The sequence below is a fragment of the Mustela nigripes genome, chromosome 10 (genome assembly GCF_022355385.1).
Source record: "Mustela nigripes isolate SB6536 chromosome 10, MUSNIG.SB6536, whole genome shotgun sequence".
NCBI lineage: Eukaryota > Metazoa > Chordata > Mammalia > Carnivora > Mustelidae > Mustela > Mustela nigripes.
In genome coordinates, this window is record NC_081566.1 from 7,190,353 (window position 1) to 7,214,002 (window position 23,650).

Sequence of the window (23,650 nt, forward strand, 5' to 3'; positions counted from 1 at the left end):
AATGATACAAATTTAGGAAATGAAGTAGGGTTACAGGATGAAGTGACTGGAGGCATATTTTTGACAGGATGGTCAGGAGAGAGTACTCTGGGGAGCTCAAGTTTGAGCAAAGAGCCTTATGAGGTGAAGAGTCAAATCATGAAAGATCCAGAGGAAGTCTGAGAGCAGCGGAAGCTGCTGGGCTTCTGGCTGGGAGGGCTGTTTGCTTGGCCTTGCTGTTTCCTAGGAGAGAATGTGAGTGAAGGAGTATGCTGACAAGCAAGTGAGTTCTAATGTCACTTCTGCCACTTGTTGGTTGAGTGGTCTTGGGGATGTTACTTACCTGAACCTCAGTAACCTCGTTAATGAATGGGGATCATACTTTTTTATCTCCGAGGACTTTTGCATTGCTCAAACAAGCTGAAATGAGTGAAGGTCTCTTGAAAACTGTAAAATACTGTAACAGTTAAAAGGGTTATTATTTGCTTGTAGATATTTATGATCTTTCACAAAGAATTGATTTTTAAAGAACATTTTGATTTCTGTGTGCTGTCAAAATCCAGAATAATGACGGCACTGGGGGAAAAGAGAGGCACTAATCTTTTTCTTGGGGAAAAGTTATGACAGGGCCCATACTCCCTTTTTTCAAGCATTAAGATCTTTTAATCAAGTGGTGATTCTTGTGTTAGGTTTTAAATAGGGTAGTACTCTTTTTGCTCTCATTTAGATTGCAAAATGAGAGGGCAAATATGTCCTTCAACTAGCAGGATCCAAGGCAAATCTAATTCCCTTTTTTCACCCCAGTGGAGTAACCTCAAGAGCATGGCTTAGTTGTTCATATTCTCCTTTTTTTATTCCTTCTTTATGCTGTATCCCAATCCATTTTCCTGTGCATGTGCACACACACATACACACACACACTCACACACACCCACAAAGGCAATCATTCTGTTGGGTTTCATATATCTTTTTGTTTATACATTTCCTTAAAAATATATATTTGTATGTATTTTTAGTTTATGTAATGGTATTACAGGGAATTTAAATGCCTACTTTGCCCCAGTGTTCCACAGACTTGGTACTTAGTAGCTGTAAACGCTTAGATTCTCTGGAAGGTTTTATTTTTCAGACTAGCCAGTACTTTCTCATCCATGCTCTGGAAAGTGTCTATTTTGCAAGAGTCAGGAGTTTGTCTCTGAGCCCAATTCTGAACTTCCTAGTATTTACCATAACGCTTGGGACGTAGCTGATGATACATTCAGCTGGAGAGAGTCAGGATATGGAGGTAAAAATACTCAAGACAGCCTCAGCAAACGGTGATCATCGATCTATTCAGTCAGATTCTGGCTGAGCTTTTCAGCGCTTTCCTTGGGCCACTCTCGTAAATCTAGAAGCTATAGAGATTTCTCAAGTGATGCAGTATAATAATGTTTTCCCGAAACGCCGGTACCATTGGAGAGTCATCTCAAGAAGAGGACAGTCAGGTCCTCTTCATCGCTAGATTCAACATACCCCTATTTCTGCAATCTCCTATAATGAGTCTTAAGTCGAGCCAGATGAAACTGCAATTACACTAATACATGATTGGCCAGCTGTTAAAATGGGAGCCAGCACGGCTCCCAAAAAGGCAGGGAAAAAACTCCTCTTGAAAAAATTTCCATTTCAAACATGATTACCATTTTGGTTATAATTTTGTATGGTAATTTCACAAATGGAGTTTTGTACCAGCAAGAAAATGAACATCTGCAATTAATTATGCCGTGTAAAGGAGGTTGGCCTGTTGCAAGACAGAAGTTGAACCTTTAACCCTTGGATAGCTTGACAATTCCCCAGAGAGGAGCAGCTAACTATTCAGCATTACTTTTCCTCAGTTACCCAATTCGGTGGCAGGTCATTATACGGGAAAGTGGATAGTGCCCCCCCAAGCGGGTTGCAACAGAGCCAGGCAGAACTGGTCTCTGTCCTAGCACTCACGAGCTTTGGGACCACCGAACACCATGCACACAATACCATTAGCTCTTCTCCATCTGTTTTCCCATCTTTAGATGGGAAGGAAGACACCTACCTATCTTATCGTCTTATAAAAGGCACCTAAGTTACCTCATGTAGAGTGCTGACTTAATGCCTGGCACGTAGGACTCAGTAAATGTAAGTTCCTTTCTTTGTTCCCATCAGAGAGATACTGAAATGCATCCCCCCGCCCCCCAAAATGAAATAAAATAAAAAAGAATTTGAATCCTGAGAACAGGTGGAGTGACTGTAGAGATGTCCTGGTTTGGGCTTCGTGCTCCTGCATCTGGAGTAAGGGTCATAAAACCCCATGGACCAACTCCAGCAGGCCACCTGTTTTTGTAACATCTGCACACCAAGAATGATTTTTCCATTTCTGATTGCCGAACAAATCAAAAGAATAATACTTCATGCCCCCTGAAAATTATATGAAATTCAAATTTCTTTGCTTATAAAGTTGTGTGGGAACAGGGCCATGCTTGCTCATTTATGTATTATGTATGGCTGTTTTCATGCTACAGTGGCAGAGTTGAGTGGTTGGGACAACAGAGCCTGTATGGCAAAGTCTGAAATATTCATTATTTGGCTCCTTAAAAAAAGAGGCTGCCAACTGCTGATCTAGAGTTTTCTGTTGGACTCTCCCTTGTCCCTTGGGATTGGGCACAGTATGGATCAGTGGCAGGTAATACTGCAGAGTGTGGACCACTTAAAAAAATACCTCTGTGTGAGGCATTCTTACCTCACATCTTCTAGGAGAAAATAAAAATGCCTTCTTCCTCACTCCTTGCCTTGACTTCCACTAACTACCCCCACCTCCAAGGAGAGAAAAGATACTGGCTCAATAGCTTCTCTTTATCAGTCACCGAATCCCCCCCCCAACCCCCAAAGCCTTCCTATCTGAGTACCATCTTACATTCAATGAACAACACACCCCAGTTACCTCTTTAATTTCCATCTGAATAACTTCTTCCCTCCCAGATTTGCATTTGTGTGACAAGAGCAGGGAAGCTGAGGTGAAGGACACTATCATTCAGTTAGGGCCTTTTGATGGGAGACTGAGTTTTTATTTTTTTGAAAGAAATTATCAGGAAATGTTTCCCTTTCCAAAGTGCTATTGTCTCAAGAGGACCAGGGAAAACTTCAGAGGGAACTTCCCAGAATCAGTACATTTTTATTCTCTGTGATTCTGGAAAGAGGCACAGTCAACCAGGTGTTCATTTCTTAAGGATATTCAAACAAATATTTGTTGGGAGCCTTCTATGCTCAAAGTACCATGGTGTCTACATTTTATTTTCTACGGAACGGACCACGTGGGCCTTCCTTGTACATGAGACTGAGCCTGGAGCCATCCTGCCATGTGTGGTGTTTACGGGGCTCACTGAGACACCCTGGCCAAGTGGGTGGCCCACCCCTTCTCACCCACCACCTAATCCTTGAGGAGAGAAAATGGTGTGAGGGACCTGGGCTCAAGTCCAAACATAAAACCAAATATTTCCCTGCATTGTAAGATATGAGTAGAAACATTCTTCACTCTTTAGATGTAGGATGCTATAGAAATACCAGCTGATATTACCATGATAGATTTCTTACAAAGCGTTTGATTTCTTAGAATGGTCTGGTGTGTTTTGGTTAGAGTAAGATATACCCAGTAACAGAATAAAAAAGCAGCCATCAAAAGAAACGAAATCTTGCCATTTGCAACGACGTGGATGGAACTAGAGGGTATTATGCTGAGTGAAATAAGTCAATCAGAGAAAGAAATTACCATATGATTTCCCTGATGTGGGGGGTTTGGCGGGTAGGGAAGGAAAAAATGAGACAAGTTGGGATAGGAAGGGAGACAAACCATAAGAGACTCTTAATCTCAAACAAACTGAGGGTTGCTTTGCGACAGGTACAGAGAGGGTGACTAGGTTATGGACATGGGGGCGGGCATCTGTTGTGGTGAGTGCTGTGAAATGTGCAAGCCTGACAATTCACAGACCTTTCCTCTGGGGCAAATAATACATTTTATGTTAATAAAAATAATTAATTAAAAAAGAATATTATAGAGATGTGAACACACAAAAAAGCAATCTATTAAAAAGTACACAGTTGAATATGTATATAAAGTATCTATTTTTGAGTTTTCTCATCAATTGACATCAATTATAGCTTTAAAAGCTGAAATAGTTAAAGGTACAGTTCATTTATTTGTAATCCATCTAACAATGTGGGCCAGAAAAGTAGAGAGTATAATTCTATTGGGCAGGTATTTAAAACAACAACAACAACAAATGTAAATGCTAAATGTGTATAAGTTCCATTGCAGATGCTGAGAAATTGAGAAAATGATAGATTTTTTTTCATGATCAACTAACAGGATATCAAACAGTTCTTTTCCTGCTGCCTTGGGATTTTAGCTAATGCCCCATTTTCTAGGGAAGTCTGCTGAAACATCCTCAGAATTATTACAAGGTAGTCAGAGCAGTCCTGTGACCCTTCTGCCATTGTCCATCCCCAGCAAAGAGGGGACAACTAGCAATTCCAAAATAATTGAAGAGAAGAATCAAGGAACACAGCTGTGGGACTAATTGGGGAATGTTGGGGTGATTCATCTGTCTTCTCCGGGTGGAAAGTGGAGGTTGGAGAGAGAACTCCCCCTACCCCAAGCCAAGTGAGGACAGCTTCAGGAGAACCCATTCCATGAGAACCTGCCCCGGAAGAGCCAAAAGGGGTGGCGGGGGAAGGCTGCTGGCTGGGCCACATTGTGACTTATGTGGCCCTGGGTCCTTTGCCTTCATGGGTCCCTCCCACCATAATACTATTCCATATTCCACATGATTTTTGATATAACTTTACTTCCATATTTTTTCTGTTTTAGAAAACAGTAGATTTTCATGGTTTCTGGAAATATTTTTTTTTTCTGATGTGAGAAAAAATGAAAACATTTATCATGACCTCAAACTTACATTTTCTTTCCTTCTGATTTTAAGAACAATTAGAGCATTTTTGTAGGACCCTGAAAGTACCATGAGCCCAAGGCACTGTGCCTTCTGCTAATGGACACATTCCTCCCTTGGACCCATGACAGTGGGAGGGGCTGTGGTCACAATGACACTGCTCCATGTGGCAAGCCGTGTGAACTGTGTCCCGTGAGACTCAGGAGGTATCTTAATAGAAGCTGTGCTAATGGAAGCTGGCCCAAGAGGCCTTGCTGTCAGTGCAAAGGGACATGGGAAGAGGCCATGTTAGAGACAGAGGTAGAAGAAAATGGTGCCATTCCTGGTTTGTAACCCCATGAAGCTCAGCTCAGTCCATCTACCGGTGACAGTTAGAGAGTGTGTCATTGGCAAAACTCAAAATGAGTCCCCAGTCAGAACTGTCTGCTTCTTCTCTAGGACATTTAAACATTTTCACAATTCTGAATTCTGACTTTAGACTTATGTTACTACATTGAGGCTTCTTTTCATGAGCTTTGAAAAAGAAAGAAAAGATTGAGGAAGTATTTTATGTACTGATTTGGAAAGGTCTTCAAGATATAATATTAAGTGATAAAACAAAGAACAGAATGATATACACAACCGTGTGTGTTTAAAAGGAAAGGAAAGAACACGCAAGCCTCAGAGGCAAGAGGAGAAGAAGGCCAGTTGCTTTCCTTCCTTCCCTCCCCTCCCTCCCCTCCCCCCCACAATCTCCCACTCCCTCCCCCCGCCCTGGCTTCAGGGTCTGCTTACCTCCTGGTCTGGGGCTCCTTCTGGGTGCTCCCTTTCATGGCTCCTCCTTTCCCCATCTGGTCAGATGTAGTAACAGCTCTCAACTATTGCTAGCACCTGAGGGCAGTAGTAGTAGTATTATCCCATTTAATAAATTAAGACGCTGAGGCACTGGATGAAGTCAGGATTTAAACCTACACATTTTCACTCAAGCTCAGCTCTTTTAAGCCCAGCATAGTAATACTCACAGATACCAAGTTAACACTCAAAACCTATATGCCAAAATTATATAATAGATGCTCTAGTTGTAGGGAAAATAACATGGTACCAGGAGATAGAAAGAAGACACTACTCCATTAGTGAGGGCAGGACTGTGTTGAGGCAAGGCCCATGTGAAAAGGCAGCATGTGAGCTGACACTCACAGGAGGACGGTTGCTAGAGGGGTTGGTATCTGGGGCCAGCACATCTTGGGCTTGTGCAGAATCTCCCGAGGAGGGAGAGAGCTCAGTGCAGCCAGAAGGGGGGCAGGCTAGAGCAGAACGGCTGGAGCACAGCATGAGGGGAGAGAGGAAGGTATGGGGCCGCCCAGGACCACGCAGGCCAGGCAGGCCAGATGAAGGAGCTCAGCTCCTCTCGGAGCCTCAGGAAGCCCCTGAAGAGAAGTGCTATGCTATGCTGGTTTTAGGAAGACCATCATGGCTGAAGTTAGAGTTAGCAGACCATCATGGCTGAAGAATGACAGCAGGATTTGAGGTGGGAATGTAGAAAGAAAGATGGACAACAGTGGAAGCTGAGAAGTTAGCACTTTGTTGCAGAAGGTCTGGTGTGGGGGGGGGGGGTTGGAGGCTTGAACCTAAACACTGTAATGAGAATGGGAAGAAGTCAGATTTCAGGTGTATTTTAGAGGTTTAGTCAACAGGACTGGACAGCAGTGGGATGTGGTTGGTGGGAGAAGAGGACGTGTCCAAAGGTGTTCCTGGCCTTGTGTACACCAAACGGACACAGTTAGCCATCCATTATCCTTTCTGGATTAAGAAGGATTGGTCTCTGGTCACCACCCCGGCGGGGAGGACTGGGTTTCCTGTTAAGCAGAAACAGTACAGAGTACTGTGCTAATATCACCACATTATGGAACAAGTAGACTCTGTCCGTCAGTGCGGACTTCATCATTACTTATAATAGTTTCTGTGGTTACATAGATTTACCAGCTTAGAAATGAGCCTATTGTACACAACCTACATGTACGTTAGAATTAGTTGGATACATGGAATTGTAGAGGCTTTACATCTAATTTGTGTTTCCCAGGCCTGTCAGAGAGTTCTCCATGCCAAGAGGAGCCAACACTTTCTGTTACTGCACAAAAGCAAACGTGATTGTCACTGGAGGTAAGGGAACCGTTCGTGTTGTACAGAGATTCTCTACTTTGCCAACCGTGCTCTCCTTGATTAATCTAATGACAAAGTGCTTCTCATGAAATGACAGAGTTTTGCTCCTGGGGAGCCTTTCAGAGAGTTAAAACATTTGCATAAAGTTAAATCTGTCATTCTTTTTCTTTGTGCCTTCTGGATTTGATGGCACACTTAGAAGGTTCTTCCCCAGCACCGGGATATGGGTTATAAATTCTTCCATATCTTACTCTTTTTTATTGCTTTATATTTTATGTTTGGATCTTTAATTTTTAATTAAATTTTAATTTTAATTTTATGTTTGGATCTTTAATCTCTCTAGAAGTTATTTCAGTGAATGAGAGCATGAGATCCCAGCCTGGGGCCCCTGTGCGGGCTTTAGAGGAATTCTGGGGTCTCCTGTGGCCTATTGAAACTTGTGTGTCTATGTGCATTTTTCCGCAGACATAGTCCAAAGAGTTATCGAGTCCTCAATGGGGTTCATATTCAAAAGGGTCAAGGGCCAGTGTTTTAGAGTTAGCAGAAAAGAGGCCAAGGAGAGATCCTGGAAGCATTCTAATGTTTCAGGGTTAAGGAGGATGGGACATAGGACACACGGTCGTCTGTGGAGAGTATGGTATGTGTGGTTCAGAGGGGAAGGTGGAGGATAGAAACATTCCTCAAGCCTCATACTTGTCACCTCTAGCCCTAGGGTGCTAATACAGTAGGATGGCTTCGAGCCTGGGCTCTGGAGTCAGACCTTCTGGGTGCACATCCTGGTTGTCTTTCTGGCCTTGGGTAAGTCACTTAATCCCTTTAAGTTTCAGTCTACTCTAAAGTGGGACTGGATAATAGTACCCACTCATAAGATTATTATAAGAATTAAGCAAATTTGAATAAAGTACTTAGCACACAGTAAGTACACAATATAAATTTGCTAATAGTAATACTAACAATAACAAAAACACACATACTTCATATGGTGGTGCTTAAGATTAATTGAGATAATGTATGCCTGGGACATAGTAGATTTTCAACTAATATTTATTCAATCTGTCTACAATACATAGACAAAGTCATGTTGACAAAAATGTAGAGGTTTTGTTGGAATAAAATGAAACGGGAGGTTCCAGTCAGGAAGCTGTTCCGGGAGTCATGAGTGAAGTGGTGAGGGTCTGATTATTGCAAGTGAAATGGAAGAAGAAAGGACAGAGCCAATCCCATGGGAAAGAAATCAGTCATAAAACCTGAAGCCGGAATGACATTGGGATTAATAAGAGGGATCAATCAGCTCCGAGTTTGTAAGATCGGAAAACGGAAGAGTAGCAACTGTATTGTTACCAGAGATCAGGAAGAGGGTGCTCACGTGGGAAAGAGAGCAAACACATCTCAAGTTTGAGCTTGAATGTCAAGTGGGATTAGACACCTGGGAGTATGCTCCTTCTGGTGATGAAAAAAGACCCAGTTGGAGCTAAGGGTTATGAGGACCCCCAGGCTGCCAGTGTGAGTGTGATGAACTCCCAGGGGCACCTCAAGATCAGAATCACCTTCAACAAGGAGCATGTGGACTTGAAAGATATAAATGAGCAACGCAGAAACTCAAGTAAACATCAAGAAATGGCTTATACTGGAGATCTGAACATTATTAGGAAGGGAAAGAGTAAACACAATTTTTAAGAAAGCTCTGCCATCCAAAAGATCAACACATGTACCATTTGGAAAATGCTTTGAGCAAGAATATTTATTAAAAGAGCAAAAAATGTTTGATGAGTAAGTGCTCCCAGCTCCTTCCACATGAGATTTCTTCAAATTCCTTCCCCCAAAACACACACAGCTACGACATTTGGTTTTCTACCAAGATTAGCCTGCCTCAGCCCTGAAATGCCGATATTGGTAAGTACTGTTGACCCTTGAACAACACAGGTCCGGGATGCCAGTTACCCCCATGCCACCACAACCGACAGTAGAAAGTCCACACGTAACTTTGAACTCCCACAAAACTTAACTACTAGTCGCCTACCATTGACTGGAAACCTTACAGATAATGTAAACTTTGCATTTACACATATTTTGTATGTTCTGTATATTATATGTTGTGTTCTTACAATAAAGTAAACTAGAGAGAAGAAAATGTTAAGAAAATCATAAGACATGAATATGAATTTATAGTTCTGTAGTGTATTTATTTAAAAAAAAATGTGTATGAGTGGGTCCACACAGTTCAAACCCATGTTGTTCAAAGGCCAACTGTGTGAAGATAGCTACACTCTCACTTCACACCTGGCAATCTTCCCTGAGGACATAGAGCTAAAATGTTTTTCAGCAAATGCACAGTACTCATATTGTAATTTGTGCTCCGCTTTGGCCCTTCGACAACACTTACGTAAAACTAGCTTACGGTTCGAATATTATTTTTAACAAATTACATAGCAATCTACTGGAAAGCAAAACAAGCAAAAACAATGCATTGAAATTTAGAAGAGGTGGTTGTATTCATAGCTCAGACACTAACCAGCTGTATGATTTTTAGCTCTCATGTAATCTCCCGTTGCTCATGTTCCATATCTGGTAAAATGAGGAAGTTAGATTACAAGAATTCCAAGATCCCATTGAGCTTAAAGAATCAGAATTCTGTTGTTTAAAGAAATTTCTGTTCATGGGAGATAAATTAAAATGTCCTTTGGAAAATTTGGAACCCTCTCTGCCAATCAGGTATATTGTAACTTACTGGTACTCAGTGTATAGTCAGAGCTCTGTGCGCTCAGAAAAATAAGACGTTAATGGGCCACAGACTTCTAAATTTCAACTAAGGACATTAAGGAAAGAAAGCAAAGCATATGGGTAACAAGTCTGCAGAGTAGAATGTGGGGTTTATGGCTTGGACTGGGAGCAAGTTTCATGGCGCCTGGTAGTGATGATTCTAAGGACGAACAGGGGTCCAAGTCTTTGAGCTGTGCTAATTGAAGTTATCCTTTGAAGAGCTCCATGCCAGTCTAGAACTCATAAAGGAATGAATACTAAAATTACATGTTTTCAAAGCAAAAGAAGTGGCATGCTTATCTTACACTTTCTGGATCCCTGCTGCCCTTTGCTGAGTAGATGACTGTCTTGGCTTCTTCCTTGTGAGGGAAATGGCCCCGATCACTCAAGAGGAAAAGGTGGGGTGCTCCAGGGATGAGAGGGAAAGAGCCCAGTAGTCCTCAGAGAGGAAGCAGCAAAATCGCCCCAGAATCAAAGTGTGAGGGATATTGCCCTCAACAGGACAGGTCTTCAGTTCTGTGACAATCATGGCCTTTTGTCCTCCTTCAACTCAAACCCTCCACAGGAAACCCTCCGAGAAAGTAAAATGGCGCAGTTGAAGTGAGATCCCATTTCTAAAATCTGATTGTTCTGAAAAGATAAGCTATCCCATTAATCTTAACCAACTCCTTTGACCAGCCCTTTGTTCTCACACAAAATACTTCAAAATGTTAAGAATTGACCAGCTTTCATATAGTTTGTCATCTTAAGCATTTTAATCATTTCTGAGGGGAAAAAATGTGTTTAGTCCAGTTCTGGGATTCAAATCATTTTCGTGTTTACGGATTAAGATGTTTGACCTTCGTGAACCTCAACACTCATTATATTGTGAGATGGCCAGCTACATACAGCCTTGGAATCTTATTTTTCTAGCTCCTTTACCAAAACGAAACATTTAGCAGCATGACTGACAAGCAACTGATACTTCTCGCTGTGCAAAAATTATTAAATGGTCACAGTTACAGAGCCTCTGTTAGTGGAAGATGCAATTCCTCAGTGACTAAAGACACGTTTTCCTCAGGAGAATACTTTTGTTGATGAGTGACTCAGCCGAGCACGTTGCTAAATGTACCATGTGGCCCAGCTGATGACTCAACACATACTATGAAAGCCGCTTCATAAAGCATAGCTGAATGTGTGAAATTTGCAGGGACATTTGATGAGCTGGAGAAAACAAAGCCAAACCAGGACAAAGTACTTAATCCAAACAAAAATAAAAACAAATAAAATCGCAAACTTTCTGAGCATTTCTTTTTAGCTCATGGTTGTCTCTATCGGCCATTTTAAGAGTTAAACTCCTCCTTTGGGCGGTTCGATGTAGACAAACGATTCTCTGCCATGCAAGATAATATGGGGGCTCTGTGTGCATCTGTTAATATTTCATTCCACCAGCGTGTCTTGCACAACTGCTACAGACTAGGCGTCATGAATCACACAGATCAGGTTGCATTTTAACCTTCAAGAATTCAAAATTTAGTGGTACGAATAGGGCATGTAAATACACAGCTGTGATACCACGTGGTGCACAAGCAGATTCATGGAACTGAATTCATGGGACACATGGAACAGATTCATAATCAGAATAACAACAACACAGATTAAACACCGTCGGCTTAGTATCAGAGCTTAGTATCACCTCCATTTCTGGTCATTCTGGCTCTAAAAATCCACCGCACAGATAACATGAGGATTCCACTGCTATCATCAGAAAGCAAGCAGAGCTGGAGGACCTCTGGTAACCAACCAGAGGAGACCCTGGTAAGATGGGGCTTCCTTCATAATGCATGCTGGACAAAGCTTTTTGTTTGCCACATTTCCCACGTGGCAGTCTTCCATTGTACCCTTCTTCCTGTGGCACCCAAGTCATAGATTTCCTTCTAAGGGTAGCCTGACCTCATCTTCCAGGAGTGATAAAGTCCAATTCAGGGGCAGCCTGGCCAACCGCTTGGGGGCCTAAGGCTCAGGTTCTGAACATACTGCAGCAAGGGCGAGACTTTTCAGCCATTCCCAGCAAAAAGTCAACACAAGCAAGATACTGCTTTACAGGAATTATCTCGTGACCTTTACAATTCCAGATTGCTCTGTATTCCCACGGTAGTAACCTCTCCCTCCACAGCACACAATCATTAAACCTCAGAGTGGGAGGAAATCTTGGGAGATCAAAACTATACAGATAAGAAAATTGAGGCCCCAGAAAAGAGAATGGTTTGCCTCAACTCATCACCTGACATGTGACTAGGCAGCTGGGTGCTCCAGTCTGTTCTCTTTGCTCCCAGCCCCTGCTCCTCCCCCCTGGACCCCCAGGACCACTGTAACCTGGTTCCCACAGTCCGTCCCTCCCTTCCTTTTCTCTGTGCACTGAGCCAGCTCATGTCCTCAAGAGTGAGACATTTGGATCCACTGACTCACCAGCTGAGATAAGAACTTGCTAAAGGAAAGAAAACCCTATCTTTATATGTGACTCTATCAGAATCCTGGTTAACAAAAAGAGAGAAACTGAAAATAAATGGAAAATAACAAAGGAACAAGGGATTAACCCCTAACGAACCATAATGTATTGTTTATAGTATTAAGACCTACCTTCATATTGTTATTTGCTGTGACTACTTCCTTTTCCTCTCTAACTTTTATGCTTGCCCTAGAGGACCACTAGATTTCAAACTCTCCAGAGCAGGGCCCATGTTTCATACATCTGTATATCAGTTCCTTTCTCTTTCCCCCAAGTGTTTTATAAAACGTGCTGCAAAGGGCAGGGACTTAGAAGAAGAACAGAGTAGAATTAGCTCATATTCCAGGAACCGCTCAGATTATCCATGGATGACCCCATGTCATCTCACAATGAGGTTATGACATAAATTCTGGTCATCCCCATTATATATACAGATAAGGAAACCCAGACACAGGAGGTGAGATCACTTCTTTGAGCCATAAGGCTCGTGAGCTATAGAGCCCTGTTTCAAATCAAGGTAGACTTTCCCAAAACCAGTATTTTTTAAGCACTTCATGAGTTACTTGATTAGCCAACTCACTTACTTAGCAAACACATATTATGTACTTGCTATTTGTCAAACACTATAGATGAGAAATATGGCCTCACCAGATAATGGGTAAACAGATCTTTATACAAACCTCAATGGCTGGATAGAGTTCATGCCATAAACAAAATCTGAACCAATCGCCCTCAGAATGGGAAGAAGCGGCCTTAATGCCATCTGAGGCTGGGGACGGTGATCAGGGGCAGCATTAGGAAGGAAGGGTTGGAACTAAGTCTGAAAGGGAATGTTTTGGTCTTCTGAAGAAAAAAAAAAAAAGACTTTTAGTAGGGTCAGTATCTAGAATTTTTTTGTATCTTCAACATCTAGCAAAATGTCAAGTGTAAAGTAATTTCTCAAGATATTTTTCTTCTTGTTAATAAGGATAACATGGAAGTTTTAAGTTTAAAAATATATCCTACTTAAAAGAAAGAAAGAAACAAGGAAATGAAGCAAAGGAAATATCCCACTTACCCATTGAAAATAGTCCTTAAAATATCTTGGGTGCTGTCTTGGTCAGCTTAGGTTGCCATAACAAAATACCATAGGCTGGATGGCTTAAACAGCAGGAATTTATTTCTCACAGTTTTAGAGGCTGGAAGTCCGAGGTCAAAGTGCTAGGATGTGGTCAATGTCTACGAGAGCCTTCTAGATGGCCTGCAGATCCTGTTTTCTCGCTCTCAGAGAGGAAGCGAGCTCTCTGGTCTCTTCGTACAAGGACACTAATCCCATCATTAGGGCCCAACTCTCATAACTTCATTTAAATTTATTATCTCCCAAAGGCCCCATCTCCAAACACCATCACATTAGGGGTCAAGATTTCATCATTTGAATTTTGGGGAAGTAATTCTATCCATACCAGTTGCCAGAGAAATGGAAAGTAAGAGTGAGCTGTGGCCCTGAGATTTTTCAGCCCATCTCTAGACTCAGGTCCCCAGGGACCTCTGGAATGAAACAGGAGTCAGGCGAACATTCAACAGAGGCTTCTTTTTTTTGGATACAGGTTTTCCCTCTCTTGTGCTACTAGATAGTTAAACCTCTGGGCCAGGATTCAGCATCCCAAGATTGAAGTTATGGGAGCTCAATAAATACGTGAACTCCTACTGTGGGTTACACACTCGAGATGGTATAATAAGAAAAAGTTCTGCTTTTAAGTGGATGGTCCAGAAAATTGGGTCATTAATTTTAAAAGATGCCAGGGGCAAGGGGTACATAGGGAGGGGCTCTTGGTTTTAAAGACTATGAAGACATTCTGAAATAGTCTTGGAAATACAGTCAGGCTACAATTTGAAGAATGGTTTAGAATACTCAAAGGGAGGGGCCCCTGGGTGGCTCAGTGGGTTAAAGCCTCTGCCTTCGGCTCAGGTCATGATCCCAGGGTCCTGGGATTGAGCCCCGCATCGGGCTCTCTGCTCAGCGGGGAGCCTGCTTCCTCCTCTCTCTCTGCCCGCCTCTCTGTCTGTCAAATAAATAAATAAAATCTTTAAAAAAAAAAAGAATACTCAAAGGGGAGAAAGAAAAAGGTTAAGAAAATACTCTTTTCCCTTTTTTCATGGAGCCAGACAACATAAACATGGAATTATGAAAATATCTGTGTCTATCACATTTCCCTGGGTTATGAATATCCAACTGGCAAGTCACCTAATTCTCCCACGTAACTGACTGGTTCTTTCAGTGTGTGCAAGTATATGTCCATAAAAAGTCCAATATATATCAGCAAATTCATCCTGTGGACTACAAAATATATGCTACCTGCTTAACAATACCCCTTTGAATTTTAGATTTTGTTAATACATAAATTGTGAGTTTATAACTTAGGCTACCTATAAATTATAACTTAGGCTGTAAGGTTATTATTTAATCTTTTTTTCCTAGTGCCCTGAAGGTCCTGGGAAATAAATAAGATGCTCAAGAATGCATCAAATATTCCTACTGTGATACCATTTGCTGATATGTGATTCTGGACAAATTGCATTTAAATCATTAAATTAAAGTACAGTAAATCATTTAATTAAAAAAATTGGGGCACCTGGTGGCTCAGTAGGTTAAGCCTCTGCCTTCAGCTCAGGTCATGATCTCAGGGTCCTGGGATGGAGCCCCACATCAGGCTCTCTGCTCAGCCGGGAGCCTGCTTCCCCCTCTCTTTCTGCCTGCCTCTCTGCCTCCTTGTGATCTCTGTCAAATAAATAAATAAAATCTTTTTTAAAATAATTAGTTAATTAAAACAATTAGACTATGACTATGCATTAGTTCAGGTAATGCTAGATGCTATAACAAATAAACTCCAAGATGTGTAATTACTCAGACAAAATGGAAATGTGTTTCTTCTTAGTCATGTAAAATCTAGATCAATTCTCTTAGTTTACTGGCTAAAAGTCAATAATCTGACCACATCTAATTGTAAGGGAACCTGGGAAATGTAGTCTAGCTATGTGCCCAACAAGAGACAGTTAAAGGTGTAGTGATCAACTAGCCTGTCTTTACCATAAAGCTGGATGTGATGTGTGTGTGTCCATATGATAATAAAATATTATTAAATTTTAATTTTTACTACCACCAGAATTCTAATGGACCATGGGTATAGGATATGATCAAAAAATTCACAGGAAGAGATACAATTAGCAGATATACATGGGAGAAAATACTCAGCAGCATCAGCTGTCATATAAATTAAATAAAAACAAAGTTTCATTTTAGACATTAAAATGGCAAATATTGGGATGCCTGGGTGGCTCAGCAGGTTAAGCCTCTGCCTTTGGTTCAGGTCATGATCTCAGGGTCCTGGGATTGAGCCCGGCATCAGGCTCTTTGCTCAGCAGGGAGCCTGCTTCCTCTCTCTCTCTACCTGTCTCTCTGCCTACTTGTGATCTCTCTCTCTCTGTCGAATAAATAAATAAAATTTTTTAAAAATTAAAAATAAAATAAAATAAAATAGCAAATATTTTACAGCATGCTAATACCCATGTGCCGGCCAGAATCTGATGAAACTGGTATAATCGTATCTAGTTGATGGCCTTGGCATTTAGTTCGATTATTTTGGAAAGCAACCTAACAAAATGAGATTTTTTTAAGACTTTTTTTGTTTATTTGACAGACAAAGATCACAAGTAGACAGAGAGGCAGGCGGTGGGGGGGGGGGGGGAAGGGGGGGGGAAGCAGGCTCCCTACTGAGCAGGGAGCCTGATGTGGAGCTTGATCCCAGGACCCAGAGATCATGACTTGAGCTGAAGTCAGAGGCTTAACTCACTGAGCCACTCAGGCGCCCCACAATATGAGATTTTATCTCTGGTGTATATGCCCAAAAGAAAAAAAAAAAACCCACATGAATAACTATTTATTGCAGTGTTCTTGACTAGAGTTAGCAGGAACACTTATCGATAGACAAATGGTAGGAAATTTTGTTGTAGCAATTATGAAGGTGTGGTCCTGTGGTCTTCCATAAATGCAAGAAAAAAAATGAGCAAGTACATTTTATTACTTTAATTATATTGGATATATTAAATTTGTATTCTAAAAAAGGGTACAAATTTCCAGTTAGAGGATGAGTGAGTTTGGGGGATATAATATACACGTGGGACTACAGTTAACAGTATTGTATTTGTAGTTGAAAGTTATGAAGAAAGCAAATCTTACAAGTTCTTATAATAAGAAAAAAAAGGTAACCCCGAGGTGAGGCCCGTGTTAACTAACCTTACTGTGCAAATCACTTTGCAGAACATACTCATTCCATCCTTGCGCAGGGACAATGCTAATCTCTGCACTGTTCCAATTTTAGTATATGTGCTGCTGAAGTGAGCACTGTACTTTTTCTTTTAAGATTTTATTTATTTATTCATGGTTGGCGGGGGGGGGGGTGCGCAGAGGCAGAAGCAAGCTCCCCGAGGAGCAAGGAGCCCAATGCAGGACTCTGTCCCAGGATCCTGGGATCACGACCTGAGCTGAAGGCAAATGCTTAACCAGCTGAGCACCCCCCAAGTGACTGCAAGCCCTATACATACACCAAATAATCATGTTTCACACCTTAAACTCGCACAGTGTTTTATATCAACTATATCTCCATAAACTGGGAAGAAAACAAAAGCAACCAGTCCTGCCAATGTCACGTATGATAACAAAGTGACAAATCCATTCTACACAACTTTGATTTGGTCTGTCTCTCTCTGCTCAAAATAGCATGCTGTGATTTCGGGGTAAAAATAAATTTTAAGAAACAGTGATTTTTTTTTTTTAGCATTTTGATAACATTGATATTATTAATGGGTGTAACAAAGATAAAAGTTAGTGATCTTTTTGTTGTTGAGAAGTGGTGATCAAAATACCTGCTGAAAATAATTCAAAGTATTTAAATATGAATGGAAAAGTATTTTTCTTTACTCTGAAAATAAAAATTTATTTGTAAGAAAGAGGGGGGGGAAGAGTGAGCAGTGATTAACTATAGGGAGTGGAAGTAGGGATTCTGAGGGAAAAGAAGACTTTTTTCTTGAAGATTTAATTTATTTATTTGATAGAGATCACAAGTAGGCAGAGAGGCAGAGAGGCAGAGAGAGAGGAGGAAGCAGGCTCCCTGCTGAACAGAGAGCCCACTGCAGGGCTCAATCCCAGGACCCTGAGATCATGACCTGAGCCGAAGACAGAGGCTTTAACCCACTGAGCCACCCAGGCGCCCGAAAAGAAGACATTTTTGACAAAAATTATACCCTACTGTATTGTGTAAATCTTTTACTGTGTATCCATATGATTTTAACAATTAAAAAAATAGTAGGTATGCTATGGATGTAACTACAGGCAAATTATATATGCTTATGGATATGTGCTAGGAGGGAAGATGGAGACATTTGATTTGTTATAATGGTAGAGATTATGTGTAATTTTCCTCTTCCTCTGAATGTGAAAACAAAAGAACAGCTGTCTAAAATTCTTTGGGAAGTAAATAAAGCATAAATAATACATTAATCCATGAATGAGTGGGAAAGTACTGAATCAAGAAAAGGACTCATAAAATATTTATAAGAATTCACATTTGTGTGTGTAAATACAATTATTCCCAAACAGTCTTGACAGGAGGAAGGGGCTCCAAAACAAGTCAATCCTAGAGGGCGTCCTGGAAGAAGCAGACTGTGATTTGATATTAGAAGGACAATACGGTTATGATTGAGTGAGAGGGACTCTTTCAACTCTGACCAGCTGTGTCGCAGAGAAAACTAGTAACCCCCCATGTCGCCCTTTCCAGGAGATGACAAGGTACTCCGTTTGTGGCACCCCAACATCAGCACCAAGCCGGTGGGGAAGCTCCTGGGGCACATGTTCAGCATCACGGAGATCGTAACAAATGAGAAAGATCAACATATCATCAGCCTCTCCTCAGCAAAGGTAACAGAAAACAACATAAATGAAACCAGTCACATTTCTCCCTAAAATCAGCTACTGGAAAAACTAGAACACATAGAGTTTCTGACTGAAATAGCTGCTATCACTGAGAAGAATATTGTCAGGAAGGAGACGGAAATGATGAGCCACCGTTTCTGCCGGGGTTTCTGCTGACGAGGGCTTAGGGAAGAACACATCGGAAGACAGGCGTCCAGGGAGGAGGTGCTGGGAAGGAGCCAGTATGGGCCTCCCGTGGCAGATGGGACATTTTGGGCCAAGACAGAAAGCGCGAGGCTTCTGTCGTAGTGGCTGTCATTAAACAGAGTTTAACATGTTCTAACCAATGTGCTCAAATAAGAAAATAAACAACGAGTTACGAATATGAGATATGAGGAGATAGAATCATTGTATTTGCAAATAATGTGATTGTCTCCATGAAAAATTCAAAAAGATCGCCTTAAATTTTTAAATTTGAAGTACAGTTGATACACAAAATCGGCTTGAAATTTCAAGAGCAGATAAGTTAGTAACGTGGCTCGTGATGATAGCAATTTCTAAAAAAATAAGTTTCTGTGTAAGAGCAGTAACCACAGTGGTCAAAGAGCTAGCATTCACAAAAGCAAAAAAAAAAGAATGTGAAATACCTAGAAATAACCTTAACAAACAATATTCACTATTAATATTGAGATAACTCCGAAGTTTTTCTGATGTACTTTTATTTAAGAACATGAGCAGAGGGACATGCTGTTTCCACATAGGACTATGGTACTGTAAAAGGTATTCTCCATCAAATTAAGCTATTTTTAAAAGCTGTTATTTTTTATTAATTTTTATTTATTTACTTTTAAAGATTTTATTTATTTATTTGACAGAGAGAGATGACAAGTAGACAGAGAGGCAGGCAGGGGGTGGGAAGCAGGCTCTCCACTGAGCAGAGAGCCTGATGCAGGGCTTGATCCCAGGACCCTGAGATTATGACCTGAGCCAAAGGCAGATGCTTAACCCACTGAGCCACCCAGGTGCCCCTTGCTGTTATTTTTTAATGCTACTCATGATTATTGCAGTATCAGATTGCCAAGTTTAGTGTTAATGTAAAAATACTGACATACAAAAATATCTTAGAAACTTTGGAAAATAGCATTATAAACTGGCATTCTTCTTTCCCTATTAGATACGAACAGATATCCTAAAGCCACAATAAATGAAACAGAGCAGTAGTCAATGCAGAACTAGTTAAGACACATCCCTGAGGAAAGAGAAAAGGCAAGAATGAGTTCACATGTATATGGGAGTTTTTACATAATGAAAGTAGCACTCCAAATTGGTGGGCAATGATAGTTTGTTCATTAAATGTTGGGAAACATATAAGGAAAAAATATGTAATCAGATGATCACTTCATAACAAACCACAAAATACATCCCATGTATATTAAAGATCTTCAATGTAAAATATAAAAACATAGAAGTTCTGGAATTTTCCAGAAGAAAATATTCATATAGGTGAATATTCATATAGCCTTAGAGTAATTCCTAAGCATAACACCTGTGGCTAGAGGAAAAATAAATATGACTTCATAGACATCCAAACTTTCTATGAATTATAATAATAATTAACATTTACTGGGGACACCTCGGTGGCTCAGTCCGTTAAACAACTGACTCTTGGTTTCGCCTCAGGTTATGATCTCAGGGTCCTGGATCCCTCTGCTTAGCTGGGTCCCAAATCTGCTTGGGGTTATCCCCTCTACCTCTTCCCCACTCACGCATACCCATGCGTATTCTCTTTCTGTCTCTAAAATAAATCAGTAAAATCTTAAAAAAAAAATAATTACCATTTATCAAATATTCACCAAGTGCCACACACTGTGGACCATATTTTACATACTCAAACTCACTTGCTGCTAATAACAACCCTATAATTATCAGTTTTTTAATTTTTTTTATTTTTTTTTATTTGACAGACAGAAATCACAAGTAGGCAGAGAGGCAGGCAGAGAGAGAGGGGGAGGCAGGCTCCCTGCTGAGCAGAGAGCCTGATGCAGGGCTCGGTCCAGGACCCTGAGATCATGACCTGAGCTGAAGGCAGAGGCTTAACCCACTGAGCCACCCAGGCGCCCCTAATTATCACAGTTTTGCATATGTAAAGGCAAATGAGACCTAAGTAACCTGCAGAAGGTCACTTAGCTACCTGGTGGCTAAATGTAGCATCCAACATCAAAGAAAGAAAGAGGAAAAAAGAAAAGAAAGAAAGAGAGAGAGGAAGGAAGGCAGGGAGGGAGGAAGCAGCAGAGAACAGAGAAAGGGGAAGGGAAAGTAAGGAAAGAGAAGGAAGGAAGAGGGGGAGGAAGGAAGGAAGGAAAGAAAGGGAAAGGAGAAGAGGGGAGGGGAGAGGAGAGGAGGGGAGGGAAAGGAAGGGGAGGGGAGGGGAGGGAGAAAACAAAGAGTTTCTTCTTGTGATAAGGACTCTTAGGATCTACTCGCTTCTCAACTTCCCTGCACACCACACAGCAGGGTCCTCGGCAGTCACCGTGCTGTATGTGACATCCCCAGGGCTTACTTACCTTGCACCTGGAATTCCTTCCTCCTACTCCCCCTCCCCTCCACTCCGCAAGTTACGATGTATCTTTTCACGTAATCGAAACGTATTGACTTTCAACATTATATAGATGAACAATAAAGTGAAAATATCTAAACAATATATTATTTGAAATATCATGAAACAGTATGTAAGAAACTAAGCCATTTTATTTTTTTTAAGATTTATTTATTTGGGGGGAGGGGCAGAGGAAGAGGGAGAGAATCTCAAGCAGACTCCCCACTAAGAGCAGAGCCCAACGTGGGGCTCCATCTCACCACTTGGAGATCATAACCTGAGCCCAAATCAAGACTAGGATGCTTAACCAGCTGAGCACTTCACTGCCCCCAAATTAACACATTTTAAAATGTATCTTTGGGGGTGCCTGGGTGGCTCAGTGGGTTGAGCCGCTGCCTTCGGCTCAGGTCATGATCCCAGGGTCCTGGGATGGAGTCCCGCATCGGGCTCTCTACTCAGCAGGGAGCCTGCTTCCTCCTCTCTCTCTGCCTGCCTCTCTGCCTACTTGTGATCTCTGTCTGTCAAATAAATAAATAAAATCTTTAAAAAAATAAAATAAAATAAAATAAAATAAAATGTATCTTTGATCCTGTATTATCAGGGGAAATTAACAAGATGCTGGTGATTACCCAAGTACAAGATTGTGAATGGGTTAATTTTTTTTTCTTTTTTGTGTTTTTTTCTTTTCTTTCTTTTATTACCAATTTTTTGTAGTAAATAAGCATTGCTTTTATAATAAGGAAACTACTTTTAATTTTAATTAAACTACAAAGGAATTTTAATGGTACTGGAAAGACACTGAAGGTTTTGAGGCGCTTAAATTAAACCACATTATGAATTGAGACCTGGAGTCCCCTCTAGAGAAATGAAAGAAAACAAAGATATCTTTCTAGCAAACCTTTAGACCGCTCAGGCCCAGAGGTGAACAGACACAGGACATCAGCTTTCCAGTTTCTCGTAAACGGAGCGAGTTGTCTTAGCTTGATGCTCATTCAGGCATCCCAGCAGCTCCACTTGGTAAATTACTTAATATCTTCCACACAGAAATGTGTAAAATGTAGTTTTGCCTCCAGGATTGTTATAAAGATTAAATGAGATCATTCATGACTTCTTCAGAAAGCATTTATTTCTTGAGCATCTATTACATGACAGGGGCTTCAGAGAGAGAACACTGAGGCAGAGAGAGAAGAATGAGGCAGAAGGCAGAAACTTGACAGGAAGTCCATTCTAGGAGAGGAGAGACAAACAAAGCAGCAAATAAAATGGAAGACAGCAAGGAAAGTGTTAAAATGAACAGAAAACACAACCATGTGCGGTGACTGCAAATCACCTCTGAGGGGATGACAAGAAAGCGGAAACCGGAATGACCAGAGGCACCAGTCCCACAAAGACCTGGGAAACAAGTCCGTGAGGCAAAAAGAACAGCAAAGTAGGCATATGCATGTTTTTGGCTGAAGCTGTCATCACTATTAGGATCATTAATTACAGCAAAATTAACAGATGTTTTTACACATCTAACATTTGTTCAGATTTCTTCATAAACAAGTTTTCATCATGTCAAGCTTTACTAAATCGCCAGCCGGTGACATGACTTCTACTTCGCCCTTGGGTGAAGCCCTTCGAGCAGATTCCATCCTTTCTCCTGGTTCTGCAGACCCTCCGCTCAGCTATTTCTTACCTCTGCAGCTGCTACCCTTGTTTCTAGTCAAGGGCTCACCATACCCCATCTCCTGCCCCCAGAGAGCTGACCCAACTCTGACAGGTGCAGGGAGAAATAAAGACTTCTTTTCCGCTCCTTGACAAAAACCAATGGGAACCATGGCTGGCAACTTTCTCAAGCACAAGTCTAGATAGCAAAGATGATTTTTTCTTCTTTCTGCTGAGGAGAGACATGCTTGCTTTGATGACTTTTAACAGATGGCAAATGGGTTAACAGTTGTTATTTTGTTTTTTAATTTTCACTCTGGAAGTCAGCTTCACTAGGCTGGGAGTGTCCTCTAGAGCAAGAAGCAATGTCCTGCAATCAGGAACCATCCTGTGAATATTGTTGGAACAAGGTGAATATTGTCGGAGCAAGCCACAGGGCGTGGCGACCTAGCCTGCAGACTGGCTGGACACCATCCTGTTGAAGACCACGTCGAAGACACTCTCCCAAGTGAAGATGATGCTATTGTCTCGCTCCCAGGAAGCGTGGCTAAGAGAATGGCCTCGAAAAGTGGGCAGACCTGAGTTGCAGTCTGACTCTGACTGCTACAGGCTGTGACCTTGGATGAGTTATTTGAGATCACTGAGAAGGCTAACAGAACACCTTCCTCACAGGGTTGACGTGAAGATGAAATGAGATTAGCAAGCGAGCACACAACACAGTGCCTGGTGTGTAACGGGGCCTTGGGAAACATCAGCTGTCACCAGAAAGGCAGGTGCCCTCCACTCTCCATAGTCGGGGACGGGACTTGTGTTCATCTGTCTGTGTTGGTACTGGACCTCCTTTGTGACCACACAGGTGTAGATTATGGGTATGGTCTATGGCATGGGATGGGGGAGGCTTTCCAAAGACCCATGCTTCCGATGATGCTACCCATTTATTTATTTGTTTCTATCTTTCTATTTTTATTTAAATTCAAGTTAGCTAACATAGAGCATAGTACTGGTTTCAGGTGTAGAATTTAGTGACTTGTCATTTATACATATTTATATTTACATATAACACCATGTGCTCATCCCAAAAAGTGAGCTCCTTCATCCCCATCACCCAGTTAGCCCATCCCCCACCTGCCTCCCCTTGAACA

General features: G+C 41.4%; 1 protein-coding gene and 1 pseudogene across 1 annotated transcript in view; one reads left to right on the forward strand and one right to left on the reverse strand.

The window, feature by feature from the left end:
* Nucleotides 1-23,650, forward strand: part of WDR64 (WD repeat domain 64) — a 138,888-nt gene that overhangs the window by 49,564 nt on the left and 65,674 nt on the right. Inside the window, exons 9-10 of the mRNA XM_059413995.1 lie at nt 6,991-7,070; nt 18,132-18,271. Coding sequence (XP_059269978.1) covers nt 6,991-7,070; nt 18,132-18,271 — 220 coding nt within the window. The remainder of the gene's footprint in view (nt 1-6,990; nt 7,071-18,131; nt 18,272-23,650) is intronic.
* Nucleotides 16,602-16,700, reverse strand: LOC132026331 (U6 spliceosomal RNA; annotated as a pseudogene).